The sequence below is a fragment of the Arachis hypogaea genome, chromosome 20, assembly GCF_003086295.3.
Source record: "Arachis hypogaea cultivar Tifrunner chromosome 20, arahy.Tifrunner.gnm2.J5K5, whole genome shotgun sequence".
NCBI classification, from domain to species: Eukaryota; Viridiplantae; Streptophyta; class Magnoliopsida; order Fabales; family Fabaceae; genus Arachis; species Arachis hypogaea.
Window position 1 is genome coordinate 135,412,739 of NC_092055.1, and position 17,804 is coordinate 135,430,542.

Below are 17,804 nucleotides of genomic sequence, written 5' to 3' on the forward strand. Positions count from 1 at the left end.
AATTATTAGACACATCCACGAACACACTTCCATAAAACACAATTATAAATAAGAGTTGGCAGAAGTTGGCAGATAACATGTTGGTACCCTATACTTTTCCTTATTTATACTGTACTCTAAATGCATACTAATTTATCTTATTTGATTCTTGATTGTCATTTTTCTGTTCGAGATCGCCAATATAAAATTCACAATCCCATAATTTTATCAAGTGGGACCCAACCAATGATCCAAAAAAAAAAATGTGACGAAATAAAACAAAAACAAACTCTCTCTCTCTCTCTCTCTCTCTCCGTTTGGTTTCTTTGGATTCTGTTACGAAAAAAATGCGCAGAGTGTAAGAAAGAAAGTAAGGGGCAAAAATAAAAAAGGCAACCACAGAAAGAAAGAAAACACTTGCTTGCACGTTCTCTACACTCCTCCCTTTTCATCTTCTTCTTCTTCATTTAACTTGTGTTGTGTTCTGCAATTCGCTTTCTTCATTCACACACACACACTCTTTTCATTGATTCTCTTCGTTTTTTTTTTTTGTTGTGTTAAGAAGAAGCACCCTTTTTCGAATAGAACGGTGCCGTATAACAAGGTACGCTACTAGTTCTACTCCAAAAAAAAAAAAAATCGTCGTCTGGGTTCTGTTTGTTTTCTCTTAAATGCAAACGGGTTTGCGTAAAAATCTGTTTTTTTTTTTTAATGATCTGAGATTGGTGTTTTCTTCAGAACCTCCCTTGATTCACTTTTCTCTGTTTTATTGGATTGGGGTTTTCTTTTGTGGGATTTTTAATCCGATGGTTATTTATGTATTCAGTGCTTCATCGATTGGTATTGTGTATGGTGGTGGAAGAAGATAAAAATAAAAAAGCTTGCTTAGTCATTATGATTGCAATGGTTTTTGTGATGTGGGGTCATATATGTCTTGTGCTGAATATTAATCAGTATATTGTGGTGATGATTTTGCTTTTTTGGGTGAATATTATGATTCATTTGTTATTTGATTTTGATTACCTCAAGATGCATGATTATGGCTATCAGACTGAATTTGTTTGCAATTCATATTTCCATTGTTAATGTGCTTTATGAAGTACCCTTCTATTTATTTGTTTTTTTTTTTTTTAATCGTTATGATGATCAGTGAAAGCTTACAGTGTTGTACAATTATTACACATAACATAAACTTTTTTACCATTTGCGGCATCTTGATTTTTCCTTTTGGGTGTTCTGATGATTTCATTTACTATCTGTATTTGTGGCTTTATGATTGGTTTCTGCTGCATTTACTGTTTCCTGTTTTTAATTTTTAGTTTCTATAATGACAATAAACACTTTTGTTAGTGTGGTTACAGTGGAGAAGAATCAATCAGATTGAAAAAAAGTAGACATTTCTTTGGTGATGATTTTTGTACACTTTTGTTTAGAGACATTGATTTTGAGTTTAAATTCAGAATGAGTTCAGAGTGGTGTTGTCTTTCACAAGTTATTCGTATCTGTATGTCTTTTATTCCATGACAAGGCGCAATAATGTTGTTCGATTCATGTAACCGACACCACTTAGTTGTTGGTACCGTGTCTTTAGATTTTATTTGCAAGTTTTAATCAGTAATTACCTAACATTTGGTTCTTTTCTTTGCTTTGTTTCGAGTTTTAGGATCGTGGTCGTGAATAGTGTTCTGCTCATTTGTGTATCTTGCTCCGATATGATGGACAAGGAAAGTGAAGAATTGGCATTAACCCCAGAAGTGACTAAGCCGGATACGGTTGAAACAAGAAGGTTCTCTTCTGGCAAAGGATCTTCTGGAAATAGCACTGCAAAAGTTGTTCCTCGTTATCTCCGAGCTTCAACTGGTTCTTGTCATGATTTTTGTAAATATGGGAGGAAGCACGAACTTGAAGGGAATGAAAGGCGTTCTATACCTGATAGAGCTACACGAAAACAACTTTACCAGAGTTCTCAAAAGAGTATTGGGGGGATAATGACATCGGTTGCCAAACTCAGAGGGTCACTTGATTCAAGGTTGCCTTTTGTCAAACTACAAGAATCAATTGATTCCGAGCATGACATTTCCGATACTGCTGGCACCAATAAGCATGGACTGTCAACAAAATCATTCGACAAGGAAAAGCAAATAGGGAATGATGCTCCGGAAAACTGGAAGAAAACATCGTTGGTCAAGTTCAAACCCTCCCTCCTGAAATCCCATACATCTCCATTGGCAATACAGGAAATTTCAACGACTGCAAAGGAGGTGAAGCCTTCATTGAAATCAACTTCTCTCAAGTTGGAAACTTCACCAAAATCAGCTTCTAAGAAGGTGGAAGCTCCATCAAATTTAAGTTCCAAGAAGGTGAAAGCTCAATCAAAGTCAATTTCCAACAATGGGGAAACACCATCAAGATCAGATTCCAAGGTCAAAACTTCATCAAGATCAACTTCCAAGCCGGTGGAAACTTCGTCGGAGGCATCTTCTTTAAAGGGTAATAAGGACATGAAGTTGTCTGAAAAACGGGTAACTTCTTTGAGCCCAGACTCTGCCACAAGGAACACAATTTCAACTATGAAATCCTCGAAAAGCTTTGGTAGCAAAATGAATAGTGAGATCAAGATGGAAAAGGATGCAGCCTCTTCCAAAACAGCTTCAAGAAAATTGATAGCACCAATAAGGACCCCAGTGTCCCCAAGACCTTCTCTTGTAAGAGTTGCAAGTTTAAATTCAAGAAAGAATAAGAGCCTGAAAATCGTGTCTCGTCTTAAGAATCAGCAGAATGCCAGAAAAGTTGCACCTGAGGAATCCAACAATAATGACAATCAGGTCGAGGAAAAAACTCTGTACGTTATCAAGATGGAAAGTGGGAACAAAACTTTGGAATCTGATCAAAATCCAAGCTATGACAATGAACCATCCCTTCCGCAGATGTCACCACCAAACCCTTCACCGCCTTCAACTTCTGAATCTGTATCCCAAGAAGATCAAGAGGAATCTGACTATACAAGTAGTGAATTCGAGATGGATTCTTTCTCAAGTAACCATGAGCTTGAAAACATGGAAAATAGGGAGACTTTGGAAGTTGAGAAGGGAAAGCCGACAAAGGGTGGGATTGTGTGCTCCGATGATGCGGCCCAAGTGCTGAAATTGAAGTTCAGAAGGGGAAAAGTTGTCGATAATCAACTTGAGAGAAACACTCCAAGGAGGCTAAAATTTCGGAGAGCAAAACTGTTGGGGGAGAAAGCAAATCTTAAGGGTGGAAGGAAAAGCCTTAAAGGACTAGATGAAGGTTTTGCTGATGGAGCCGATGCTACAACTGGTCCAGAGAAGGTTGTCTTGAGACATCAAGATATGCAGGACAAGAAAGATGCTCAGGGATTGTTCAATAACGTGATCGAGGAAACGGCGAGTAAACTAGTCGAAGCACGGAAGAGCAAGGTTAAAGCATTGGTTGGTGCTTTTGAAACTGTAATCTCCCTACAAGAGAAGAAACCTCCTGCTAACACTGTCAGTTGATGATGGAATCTGGATAGACATTTTCTTGCTTTTTTTCTTTTTTCTTTTTTTCTTTTTGTATAAAGAAAATGGTATGAAAATAAGACTAAGTTTTTGGTAGTAGATTCGAAGCCAATAAGCTGAAGTTATTGAAGAAATTTAGAGATAGATTTTTCCTTGAACTGTGTCTTTAGAGGCTCAGCATGCAGAGTTTAAAGGGTGATTTTGTGTTTGAAACTCATCTTAACGTGCATCATATACTTGGTAAGCAAAACTTTTCATCTTACTTTTGATGAAATCCATACATATTGTGATTGAATTTTATCTTTTGTTTGGAAAGTGTAAAACAGTACTATCAGTGATTTTGTACTATTAACCAAGGAGAGGAAAAAGTGCTTTGAACTTGTGATGATTTCAATTAAGAGTGAGAGTTATCAACAATGTATGTCTATTTTTGCTGAAAACAATAACAATCCCTTCAATCTATTTGTTTCCATGTTTAAAATTCTAATTAGGGAAAGCCTAGTTATGATTTGATTGTTAGAACAAGATGATTGATCACTTGGAAAATGAAGTATTGAAGCAAGGAAAAGTTGCTTTGATTGTCTCTTGGAAGCTGGCATTTTTTTACCCTTTTGCTTTGATAATTATTTTGTTCCCCACAATAGAAAAAGTGATTCACATAAATCTCAGTGCAAAAGAGGTTCCTCTTTTGAGATTGTGTGTGTGAGGTGCAAACTAAGTTTGTTTTTTGTTTTTTTTTTCTTATTTTGGTGAGTAAATAGACAAATTTACACATAAAAGAATTTGAAGTGAACAAAAATACACGTAAAAAATTTCGTAAATATCAAAATATACATAAAAGATTATTTTTAATAGACAAAAGTATTATGTTGGTAGTAAAGATTTGATATATACGAATTTTTGGTGTGTACTTTTTGTCATAAAAAATAATTTTTGGGATGTGTTTTAATATTTACAACTCTTAATATGTACTTTTATTTATTTAAAACTCTTTTACGTGTAATTTTGTCTATTTGTTCTATTTTGATTTAAAAACTAAGGGCTCAATTCTATTTTTTTTTAATTTTGATTTATGAAAAGTAGTAATATTAATGTCTGGTATAATTTTTAAAATTAAATTATAGCTTTTTAAAAAATTATTTAAATGTTTATAAAAAAGTTAAAAAAAATAATTCTTCTCGTAATAAAAAGTTTTTTAATAATATTTTTTTAAAATAAATATTTTTAAAACTAACAAATCAAATATAAAATAACTTATAAATAAGTTATTTTTAGTATAGGTGAATCATTGATTAGTATGAAACTTAGGTAGCCAAAGTTCATCAAACAGAAATGAAAGACAAACAGTCGGTTTTTGCACTTTTGCATATGTTTCACTTAAAAGAGGCTTAATTTTATGGTTGCTTATGTTGCTGAATTAGTTTTAGATAAAAGAGGCCTTATCCTTTTTCATTTATTTGAGGTTTAAGATTTAAAATTAAATTTTTCTTTTTTATCGTTGATGTTTTTTTTCTCCGTGATATAAAGGGAGATGTTCTAGTTTTAATTAGAAAATTTAGATCAATTTTTTAATCATGTAAAAAGAAGTGGGAATAGAGTAATTCATAAATTAACTCAATTTACTCTTACCAATGATAATGTTAAGAAGATAAAAAAAAATTATTGTTATAATAATTAATAAATATTAAATAAAATAAATTTTAGCTGTTTTTATTTTATTTTTTTAACCAAACATTTCCGTTCAAATACTGTGTAGATTAAAGATGCATTTAGTTCCAAAAAAAAAAAAAAAAAACCCTAGTCTTGATGGACATTTTGGGTCCACATGAATTAAATTTCCTCAGTTTCCTGTTAAAATAAAAAAGATTTGGATTTGGGCTTAGACCAATGGAAAATTGGACCACAACTTCCCTTTTTCTTTTTCTTTAGTACAAATCAATTATTTTTACCAACATTCGGTTGGTTTAGTAGGTTGAGCCGTTGAGGTGCTATGTCTTTTGAGCAACACCATGATTTTGAATTTTAGATTTGTATGAAGCAACGAATTTGGAAATATCGCCTTTTTATGACATTTGCAATATCTGAATCTGTATTAGTTGGTTCGAAGAATTAGAAAAAAAAAAAATCAATTATATATTTTACAAAAAATAATTTTATTTGATTCAAAATTATCTGTATCATATTGAGACGTTAATTTTTTCAATATATTTTTATTTCGCAAGACTTAAACCTAAAACCTAAATAAAAAAAAAGCATCAAACATATACACTTTGAACCATGGTCATGCAAAAAAATAGTATATGGTTGGTTACTTGCTTTGCAATGAAGCATTTGGCAAAATTGCATAACAAATGGATCAAATCAAAACTTTTAAGAGACTACAAAAAGTTATAGCTCAAATTACATAATTTTTTCATCCTCACTTAAAAATTTCGAATTTAAATTCCATTCCTAACTTAAACAAAAAAAGAAAAGTGCTTCTATGTCACGCTAAGTAAAGATTCTTGTAATGAAGTGAAATTCTAATATCTGAACTTCTTTAGCCATATTTCTTTTTTATACCATATACTTCCACTAACCATGCATTGATTTTGCCCAAAACTTTAAAAATATTGTAATGTCATTTTCATGCTTTGCTTTTGACTTGGGTAGATTTTAGAAAAAAAAAAATTATTATATCTTCTAATGCGACACATCAAAGATAAATTCGTCACATATCTAGATTCTATTTAAATTTGTTAATGGATTATTGCATATTGCAGGTATAAAATAAAATTCAAACTTTCGATACTTAATTAAGCGGATAAATGAGTTAACCACTAGATTAATTCAAATCGATTTAAATTTTAAAAAAGTTAATATTATTAATTAGTCACATCCTTCGTTTTTGACCATATTCTATAATTTTGTTCCCATTATATGTAATTCCTTTGCCTGTCAAACTTCTCTCAAATTCATTTGCTTCTTTTTCTGATTCCATTTCATTCCTTTGATTGTGAAACAACAATGACTTCCACCTTGTCTAGTTAATTCTTCCAACTCTCATGGCATCTTCTGCAATTTTTTTTTTGTTGTTGTTTTTTTTTTTTTCAAAATCACCAAGGTAGCATTTTTTGGAGAGACAGAAATAAAAAGACTGAGATTAAGAGACAGAGATTGAAATAAATCTCAGTATTCTGTTTGGTGTAAAGTGGAAGATAGAAATTGAACAATAATAAAACTCTAATTTAATTTGTACAAAGAGTAAAATTTGAATTAATTAATTGAAATGAGAATATTTTAGGTATAAAATGTTATTAAAGTTTCAATTTCCATCTCTAAAAATTTTAGTTCCCTGTGTCCCTACTTTTTAGAGGTACTGAAATATTGAAATTTTGGAGACAGAGACAGAAATTTTACTACCAATCTTTGAACCAACAAACATAATATTAAATCTCAGTCTCTCAGTCTCTGTCTCAGTACCTCAAAACAAACGCTATCCAAAGGTACATTCATCCATTCATGTCACTTCAATATTCAAGGTTTTTCCAAAGTATGCTTTTGATTTCATTGAAGACATAATGAGTATGCATGGTTGTAGATAAAGTTAATCTTTTTACTTGTGAGATAAGACTTGGTGCATCTATATTTTTCAAACTCCACCAAATAAAAGTCATTATATCTATTTTTCAAATCAAATTTCAAATCATTGATTAGCTAAGTGGCATTAACTTTGTTACGTTAATCTCTCTCTACACATAAAGTAAGTAATTATAAATAATGGATTGAATTTTTATGCGGTGTAACATTTTATATAGATATATAATTATATATCCATACTTTTGTAAAAATAAATATTTTTTATACTAACTAAGTAAATAATCATTTATAAACAAAAATGTACAAAACTAAAATCAGATAATTCTAATTGAAATAACTTGTTTTTTATTTTCTTTTATTCCCTTGAGATTCAATGAAATTCACTTCAACTTCTCTCTACTTTGTCTAATCCATATTTATTTTGGAATAGTTGTTGATGGTAAAGGATAGTTGTTGAAAGACATAATAAATATTAATTAATTAATGAATTATTGAAATTTAAAAACCACAGTTAAATTAAGAAAAAAAAACTATATCAAAAAAAGGAGAAAATAAAATTAATAAGATGACAAGAAAAATGCCACTATTTATTTATTTCACTTGCCAATCTTCAATAGAATATCTATAAAAAATTCTAAATCCACATTCTATGGATTATTCCATCCCAAGGGGCAAGGTCGTCCCACATTTGACTAATAAATTTAAGTTCCAACTCCCTCAATTGAACCCTTTGTCAAAATATAGCCCCAAAAAAAAAAAAAAATCTTAAACAGATTTTGAGAATTATTTTAAAAGATAATAAAATTTTTAATAAAAAAATATTTTTTTTTGTTTTTATTTTTTATTTTTGTGAGATTAATTAATTTTTCTGTTAATATTTTTTTGTATTAATGGAATAAGTCTACATGACATGTTAAACTATAAATTTATTTATTAAGAATTAACTACAATAAAAATCTCGTTGTTTTTAAAGATAATTATCAAGATCGTACTATTTAATTTTTTTATTATATTTTTTAAATACATTGACTAAATTTATTAGTAAAATTAAAAAATATTAATAATTTTTAAATTATTTTTATTTATAAAAATTAAATAAAAAATATATTAATAATTAACATGTCACATAAGTATATTTTAAAAAAAATTATTGATAAAAAAATAATTAATCACAAAAAATTAAATATAAAAAATAATTTTTTTTTATCAAAAATCTCGTAGTCCTTCAAAAAATTATTAAAGGTCGATATAGGTATCCACTCAAATATTAAAAAAATATTGAGCTTCCACAATATATTTTCCCATCAAGTTGCATATACTTTTCTTATAAGACAGTATACGTACCTGTCACTTGAATAATAAAAAATTTAAAAATGTGTACATATTAAAAATAATTATTATATATTTGTATATAAATATAAGAATAATTTAATTTATTTTTAATTTATATTTATATTTTAATGTATATTTTGTTAATAATTAATTTTTAGTAATTATTTTTTTTATTTTTTAATAATCTGATTCATACTAAGTTTAATTTAAAAATTTATTGTTGATAGATGAATTACTGAATGTATAAAATAAAATTTTAATTCTCGATATTTATTTAAGTAGATTAATAAATTAATTATTAGACTAACTCAACTTAATTAATTTTGATGAGTGCTTTTGATATACACTTTTAGGTTAAAATTAATTTCAAAGGAAAAAGGAGCTAAATGTGTGTAATTAATTTTCATATTCTTGGATTTATTAATGCAAGTTGGAAATTTGAGCAAATCTAGAAGGGGACAAAAAATTGAAGAAAAGCGGATAGGTAGGGTAAGTAATTAAGAAGCAATAATATAAAAATGCAGCAACTTGGTTTGGTTCAGCTAGACACCAAAAAAATAAAGACAGCAAGTTGCAGCTATAGATAGATTAGAGAGTCTTGGACACAAAGAAAATTGATTTATCAAAAAAAAAAAAAAATTAAAATACACATCATACCCTTGAAAGGTTAGAAAAATCTGTACCCAACAGGTGGCACTATATTTTTATTTAAAACAAAAATAGAAAAAGTGATAGTTAATTTTAAATGTTAAATTTTATAATAATATAAAAGAACAAATATTTTCAATAAGTTTCAATCCTACCATTTTCAATAATAGTAAAAGCACAATTTTTGTCAATATTTTTAACATAATACCGAAAGCTAACATTGATGGGGTTTTAAAATATTATGAGTAAAATTGAGAAAAATTAGGGATAAAAATTGGAACCAAATAAAATAATATAAAAAATATTTACTTATATCTAATATAAAACCAATAAAATAAAAAGCTACTTTTGATTTGATGGGCTAATAATGTAAATTTTGTTCACACTACTATATATTCAATCAATTGTATTATTTTAAATTAAATGATCATTCAAATAGAACATATACAAAGTAATTATTTTTACAAATATAATACGTATAATTAGAAGTTGACATACTTTTATATTGCAATATGTGCAAATGGAATCCTTAAAAATTAGTATTTTATTCACCCACAAATAATTGATATATGTAAGTATAACTGTATGCCGACATAAAGTACTTTTATATTGCAATATGCGTAAATAAAATTCTTAAAAATAAAATTCTCATCTTGATTGGCTAATGCTCCAACACTTTTTGAGCCGATTCCAAAATCTACCACTGATGCTATTAATGATGCTACATATTTGTAAAATTTTTTAGAATTTTTATAATTTTGTTTTATAAAAATAAATATTTAAATATTATAATAAAAAAGACTAGAAGTTAAGTAAATAAATTAAGTACTAAAAATATTTAAAATTAATATCTATAAATATTTAGATTAATATTTAAAAATATTTAAAATTTGAAATTATCTAGAATTAAATTATGGAACCAGGCTATCATAAAATTCATCGTAACTAATTAATAAAGATATCAAAATTTCATTAGCTTTTGTACTTTCTCAAACCATTTATTCAAACTACTTATTCATCAAAACTATCCTTGTTACAATATTCAAGTCTATAATACACTAAACCAACATCAATCTATTTTATAAAACTAACAGTGGCATTAGAACTACGTTCAATCATCTATTGGGCGTAGAATTTTTTTTCCTAACCTATCAACTATATATCCACCACATTATAATCCATTCAAAAACAAAATTTTTCCATACCTATGACCATCTCAACCATCAATATTCATGTACCCATATTATCAGAAGATGATGAGTGCTAGGGGGCCAGCAACTTTTATGTTTTGTAACCATTAATTAGTCATCAATAGTGTTTTTAATGGTATGAGATTACATTCAATGGTGGAAGATCACTCACTTTTTTTTTGATAGTTAAGTGCTGGGCACAAAACACAAAAGTTGCTGGCCCCCTAAACTTTCTCGTCAGGAGATAATTATGAGGACTGACATTCTCAAATGAAAATCTTTCTACAAGCACAAGACTTGTGGAATGTTGTCCACAAAGGATTCATCATGCTAAAGAATCAAGCAATACTATTTGTTGTAGAAAAGAAAAAATTGAAGAAAGAGCAAAAAAAAAATTATATTGCTCAGTGCTTCCTCCAACAAGCTGTAACGAAGACAATCTTTTTAAGGATAAGAAGAATATCATCAGCTAAAAAAGTGTGAAAAAATTTGAAGTAAGAGTTCAGAGGTGAAATAAAGGTACACACAGTCCTCCTTCAATCTCTAAGGAAGCAATATGCAAATATGAAAATGAAAGATTTTGAGAAAATAAAAAGTTATTATACAAGATTAATGAGTTTAGTAACTGAAATGAAAGCTTAGAAGATGACTTTTTCGATAAAAAGATAATGGAGAAAATACCCATTAGTTTGCCTTCCAAACTCGATCCTAAAGTATCTACAATTGAGAAAACTAAAGATTTATCAACGCTAACACTAACAAAGTTAATAAGCTCACTACACGCTTTTGAACAAAGACTAACAAGTCAAAATAATAAAGATTCAATAGAAAATGCATTTCAGATTAAGCTAAATATAAAATATCAGAATCTAAATAAAAAGGGAGGAGAAAAAAGTCAAGCAAATTCTAGAAGTTCAGACACTTTTAAAAAAAATAGAAAATAAAACTGAAAATAGAAAACAATATTCTCCTTGTGGCATATGCAAAAAAATCAACAATTTAGAGAAGGATTGTTGGTACCGTAAAAAATCACAGTACTGCAATTGTAAAAAATTTGGGCATATGGAGAAAGACTGCAAGATGAAGATGAATCATCACACAAACTTTTCTGAAAAAAAGGAGGGAAAAGAGTGTCTATTCTATGCATCATCACAAGAAGAGTGCAAGAAAAAAGATGAAATATGGTATCTCGATAGTGGTTGCAGTAATCACATGATAGGTGATCAAAGTCTATTCAGTGACAACAATAAATCTATTTGATCTGGTATCAAACTTGGAGATGAAACGATCGTGCAAGCAAATGGCAAAGGTACAATCATCGTCCACACTAAGATAGGTACTAAGAATATTCATGATGTTCTATTAATTCCTAAACTAGAACAGAATCTACTTAATATTGGCCAAATGTTAGAGAAAGACTACGCATTACATTTTGAAGAAGACTCATGCACCATAAATAAAAGAAAAACTAAAAAAGTTTCTAGCAATAATTAAAATGAAAAACAGGAGCTTTCCACTCAAATGAAGTTATATTATAGAAATTGCATTAAAGGCCCAAGAAGATAATTCATGACGGTAGCATCGAAGATTTGGCCATTTTCATTTTCATGGATTAAAGCTGCTACATCAAAAGCAACTAATGAGAGATCTACCAAACATCATAAAGATTAATCAACCTTGCGAAGGATGTTTACTTAGCAAACAACATCGCCAACCATTTTCTTCTGGAAGAGCTCAGCGAGAGCCAAGGAGATGCTGGAATTAGTTCACACTGACGTTTGTGGTTCGATGAAGACTCCATAACTCAATAACAATAAGTACTTCATTCTCTTCATTGATGATTAAACTAGAATGACATGGGTACATTCCTACGTGAAAGATCAGAGATTTTTTGGCATCTTCAATAAGTTCAAGCAACATGTGAAAAAGCAAAGTGGTTATAGCATCACGGTACTTCATAGCGATAGAGGAACTGAATATACTTCCAAAGAATTTAATAAATTCTGCGAAGAAGAGGGTGTCGAGCGTCAACTCATAGTGGGATATGTTTCTGAGTAAAATGAAGTATCTGAGAGGGAAAATCGAACTATGATGGAGATGGCACGCTCGATCCTCAAGAAGAAAAATCTGTTAAACATCTTCTGGGCAAAATCTGTTTATACAACAGTATACCTACTAAATTGTTGTCCTGTTAAAGCAGTAGAAAATAAAACTCCAACTAAGAGTCTTTAAATTCATATACTATGTCCACATTCCCACAAAAAAAGAAAAAGCTCGATAAGAAGACAGAAAAAAGAATTTTCTCTGGGTATAGTACACAGTCAAAAGGATATCGTGTGTATAACTTGCAAACAAAGAAACTCACAATCAGTTAAGACGTGGAGTTCGACGATAAATGCTTCATAGAGTTAGGAAGATGAAAAAGTCGAGAAAGGAAGCATTGAATTATCATAGCAATTACCTACAAGACAAGAAGAACAAGAACGTGAAGAAACCAGCACAACTACTCCAACAATAGAAGCAACCACTGATTCTCCTCCAAAAAAAAAACTAAGCCTCTATAAGATGTATATGAAACATGTAATTTTTTCAAGATCGAGCCTACAAGCTTTGAAGAAGTAGAAAAGCAAGAATAATGGAGAAATAACATGGAAGAATAAATTAAGATGATTGAGAAGAACAATACATGAGAATTGGTAAATCGCCCTTCAAATAAAGATATCATTGGAGTCAAATGGGTATACAAGACTAAACTCAATCCCGATGAATTTATTCAGAAGCATAAAACAAGGCTCCTAGCTAAAGAATATACACAAATTTCTAAGATAGATTACTCAGAGACATTTGTACTTGTAACTCACCTAGATATAATAGGAGCACTTATTGCACTAGCCGCACAAAAATAATAAAAGATCTATCAACTGGATATAAAATCTGCTTTTCTAAATAGAAAACTGATGGAAGAACAAACTTAGAGTTAGGTCAAACCTTTCCTAAAATTTGAGAGGCGGTGAGTTGGGAGGATGATTGGGAGATATTAGAAGTATAAGAGATAAAAGTTAATAGAAGTTACAAAATCAAGATCAAGATTAAGTAGCTAAGTTAATTTCTTGATCTCAGATCTGTGTATACATAACTCTACATATATAAAGCAAGAAAGTACAAAAGTAAACAACACCAATAATAATAAAGAATAAATTTTTTCAATTTTTTTAATATTTTAATAAAATGTGATATCTCACTTTATATTTTTTAAGTGAAACTAAAAAAATATATATAAAAAATAAATAAATAATAAAAAATTATATTTTATTAAATAATTAAAAAAATTAAAAAAATCCACTCCCATAGTAATAATAATCTTAATACTTGTTATGAAAATAACTAAAAATAACTAAATAAATAAATAAGGAAGAGGTAACAAAAGAAATATAATGAGAGAGAGAAAGTTGTTATTGATGTTGTTGTGTATCTTTCATTTGCCTAGTACATGTGTTTATAGGCAAACAAAATTTGCTTTTTCAAAGTTCATTAATTTTCTTCAACATAAAGACTTGTTCCTTTTAACATAGGAAAATTGAATTACCTATTTAATAGACATCCATTCTTATCTATAGCATCTTCGTCACAACACTCCCCCTTGGATGTCCATTTAGGATTATGCCTCGTTAAAACCTTACTAAAGAAAAACCCAGTGAGAAAAAATTTTAGTGAAAGAAAAAGAGTACAAAATCCATTGTGGTGGAGACTGCCTCATTAAAAACCTTGTCAAGAAAAACCCAATGGGAAAAAACCTGACCAAGGAAAAAAGAGTACAGTCTCTCCCTCTTGCCGACATCATTTAACGTCTCGAAATCGGTGCATCCCAATCTCATGTACCAATCTTTCAAAGGAGGATTTTGGGAGTGACTTGTGAATAAATCTGCCAGATTGTCACTTGAGCAGATCTGTTGTATATTAATTATCCTTTGATTTTGAAGATCATGAGTGAAGAAGAATTTAGGAGAAATATGCTTTGTTCTATCACCCTTGATGTATCCGCCTTTAAGTTGAGAAATGCATGCTGTATTATCTTTAAACAGGACAGTTGGAGCTATCTTATGATCAATCAGTCCACATGATGACAGAATATATTGGATCAAACTCCTAAGCCAAAAACATTCGCGACTAGCTTCATGAATCGCTAGTATTTCGGCATGATTAGAGGATGTTGCAGCAATCGTCTATTTCGTATACCTCCATGATATAGTTGTACCACCATATGTGAACAGATATCCTGTTTGATATCTCCATTTATGTGGATCAGACAGGTATCCAGCATCTGCATAGCCAACTAGTTGTGACTTGGATCCATAGGGATAAAACAATCCCATATCAACCGTTCCATGAAGATATCAAAAGATTTGCTTGATTCCACTCCAATGTCTTCTGGTTGGGAAGGAACTATACCTTGCTAGTAAATTCACCGCGAATGATATGTCAGGTCGCGTATTATTAGCAAGATACATTAGCGCTCCGATGGCACTAAGATATGGTACTTCAAGACTAAGGATATCTTCATTCTCTTCTTTAGGACAGAATTGATCCTTTTCCACATCCAAAGATCTTACGATCATTGGGGTACTTAATGGATGTGACTTATCCATATAAAATCTTTTCAAGATCTTCTTTGTGTATGTTGTTTGATGAATAAAGATCCCATTTTGGTGCAATTAGGTGGTGCAATGGGAACATATATTGCACACCCAAATATTCTTAAATAGGAAACATTTGGCTGCTGGCCAAAAGCTAATTGCATAGGAAAGAACTGATCGTAACTCGTTGGCTTCAAACGAATAAGTGCCGCGACATGTAAAATAGCATGCCCCAAACCGAGGTTGGGAGATTTGTTCTCATAAGTAATCTAGCAATTAATTGGAGGCATTTAATAAGTGATTCTTCTAACCCATTTTATGTGTGAACATAAGCTACTGGATGTTCAACACTTATTCCATTAGCCATACAATAAGTATCAAAAGCTTGGGAAGTAAATTCACCAGCATTATCAAGACGAATTGCTTTGATTGGATTTTCTAGAAATTATGCTTTTAATCGAATAATTTGAGCCAGTAATCTCGCAAACGCCAGGTTGCGAGAAGATAATAAGCACACATGTGACCATCTCAAAGATGCGTCTATCAGGACCATAAAATATCTAAAAGATCCACATGGTGGATGAATAGGTCCACATATATCACCTTGAATCCTTTCTAGGAATTCAGGGGACTCAAATCCAATCTTTACTGGTGATGGCCTTAAAATTAACTTCCCTTGAGAATATGCAGCACAACAAAATTCACTAGTTTTAATAATCTTCTGGTTCTTTAGTGAATGTTCATGAGAGTTTTCAATAATTCTCCTCATCATGGTTGTTCCCGAATGACCCAATCTATCATGCCATGTTATGAATTCATTTGGGCTAGTAAACTTCTGGTTTATAATGGCATGTGATTCAATTGCACTAATCTTGGTATAATACAACCCAGATGAAAGTGAGGGTAATTTTTCTAATATAACTTTCTTATTTGAATCATGAGTTATGATACATAAATACTCATGATTTTCCTCATTCATTGTCTCAACATGATATCTATTTCGTCGAATATCTTTGAAACTTAACAAGTTCTTCAGGGACTTGGTAGATAATAGTGCATTATTTATTATAAATTTTGTTCCTCCAGGAAAAAAAATTATAGCTCTTCCGGAGCCTTCAATCACATTGCCTGAGCCAATAATAGTATTAACATACTCTTCTTGTGGCACAATATGGGTAAAATATATATCACTTTTAAGAATAGTGTGCGAACTTGCACTATCCGCAAGGCAAATATCTTAAGAATGTGTCCTTGCCATTTTTCTTCAAAGACAAATGATGATAATAATAATAAAATGAATAAAAGTACATGCACAGTAAAATTATTCACATGAATACTTAACAAATACATACACATATCAAACTATTCCATCATTGATCAAATAGCCAATATTTCCTTCAAGATCCTCAAAGAAATTAGATACATCATAATGAGTGGTGTAATTTTCATAATTTTGAACAAAATTTGTTTCCTTTTCTTTGTCATCCTTTTTCAAGGATGCTTAATAAATATCAACAAGGTGCCTTGGGATACGACAGGTACGTGACCAATGGCCCTTTCCACCACAATGGAAGCATTTATCCTCAATTGATTTACTTTGCCAATTGTTTCTTTCTTTATCCCATTTCTGGTGAGATCCTTTCTTATGAACATAATTTCTTTTCCTTCCATAATTTTTTTTGTTATCAAAATCTTGCTATTTACCTCTTCTGGAGTTATAAGTTGCCGCATTTGCTTCAGGAAATGGGATGACGCCAACTGGGCATGCTTCATGATTTCTTAAGAGCAACTCATTGTTGCGTTCAACAACAAGAAAGTAAGAAATTACCTCAGAATATTTTTAAATCATTTTTCTTTATTGCTACTACAGGAGCACATTCAAGGCATGGAAGGTTGAGAAAGTTTTCTCTAACATATTGGGTTTAAGGAAGTATCACATGATTGTACCTTTCTTCAAGGTTTTTTCACATATCTGCAGGATCTTTTAATGTGGGATATTCATTTTTCAATCATACATTAAGATGACGACGAAAGAAAATTATGGCTTTGACTTTATCCTTCTGGGATGTATTTTCAGTCTTAATGGTATCTCCAAGATCCATTGAATCAAGATGGATTTTAGCATATAGTATCCAGATATATCAAAAGCATTATATTCAAGATGAAAGAGTTTCGACATAATAAAAATTTATTACCTGAAGTCTTCCTAAAAATTGATCAAAATCTCGTGCAGATAACGTGTTATGAAAATAATTAAATAAATAAATAAGGAAGAGGTAACAAAAGAAATATAATGAGAGAGAGAAAATTGTTATTGATGTTGTTGTGTATCGTTCATTTGCCTCGTACATATATTTATAGGCAAACAAAATTTACTTTTTCAAAGCTTATTAATTTTCTTCAACATAAAAACTTATTCCTTTTAACATAGAAAAATTGAATTACCCATTTAATGGACATTCATTCTTATCCATAACAACGATACTCATTTACTTCTAGTTTTTCTCTTTAATACTTTTCGGTCCTTTTCTCTCAGTTAGCCGAGTTTCACACCAACACTGTGGAAGGAAATAAAAATTTGGACTTAGTTCTTATTTCTCTCTTTAAGTTAATAATCTCTTTTTAGTTACATATAGTTATTAAAACAATTATTAAATTTAAAGGGAATATAAAAGAACCAAGATGTAGGTGTAGAGAGTGAGCTTTTGAATTTTGATATTTTTAAGGAACGGTGAAAACAATGGGCGGCACAATAAACTTTTCCATTGCACGAATGCCACGTAACCATTCTCCACTGCCAGCTGGACTCACTGCCACGTTTCCTCTTATCACTTGTCATTCACGGAACTCATTTTTACCGACCCTGTCATTATATCATTACTCCTCACTTCAATATATCTGAAACTCTCTCACTCTCTTTCTCT

At 30.4% G+C, this 17,804-nt stretch overlaps 1 protein-coding gene across 1 annotated transcript; it reads left to right on the top strand.

Moving 5' to 3' along the window:
* The first annotated feature begins 213 nt into the window (after positions 1-213).
* Positions 214-3,969, top strand: LOC112782975 (uncharacterized). Its single transcript, XM_025825677.3, has 2 exons — positions 214-583; positions 1,643-3,969. The coding sequence occupies exon 2, from the start codon at positions 1,692-1,694 to the stop codon at positions 3,492-3,494; it is 1,803 nt and encodes a 600-aa protein (XP_025681462.1). The 5' UTR covers positions 214-583; positions 1,643-1,691; the 3' UTR covers positions 3,495-3,969.
* Positions 3,970-17,804: the final 13,835 nt, after the last annotated feature.

What these genes read in the sequence shown, in the direction of transcription:
- LOC112782975 (XM_025825677.3), top strand. Translation starts at nt 1,692, where the DNA reads ATGATGGACAAGGAAAGTGAAGAATTGGCATTAACCCCAGAAGTGACT.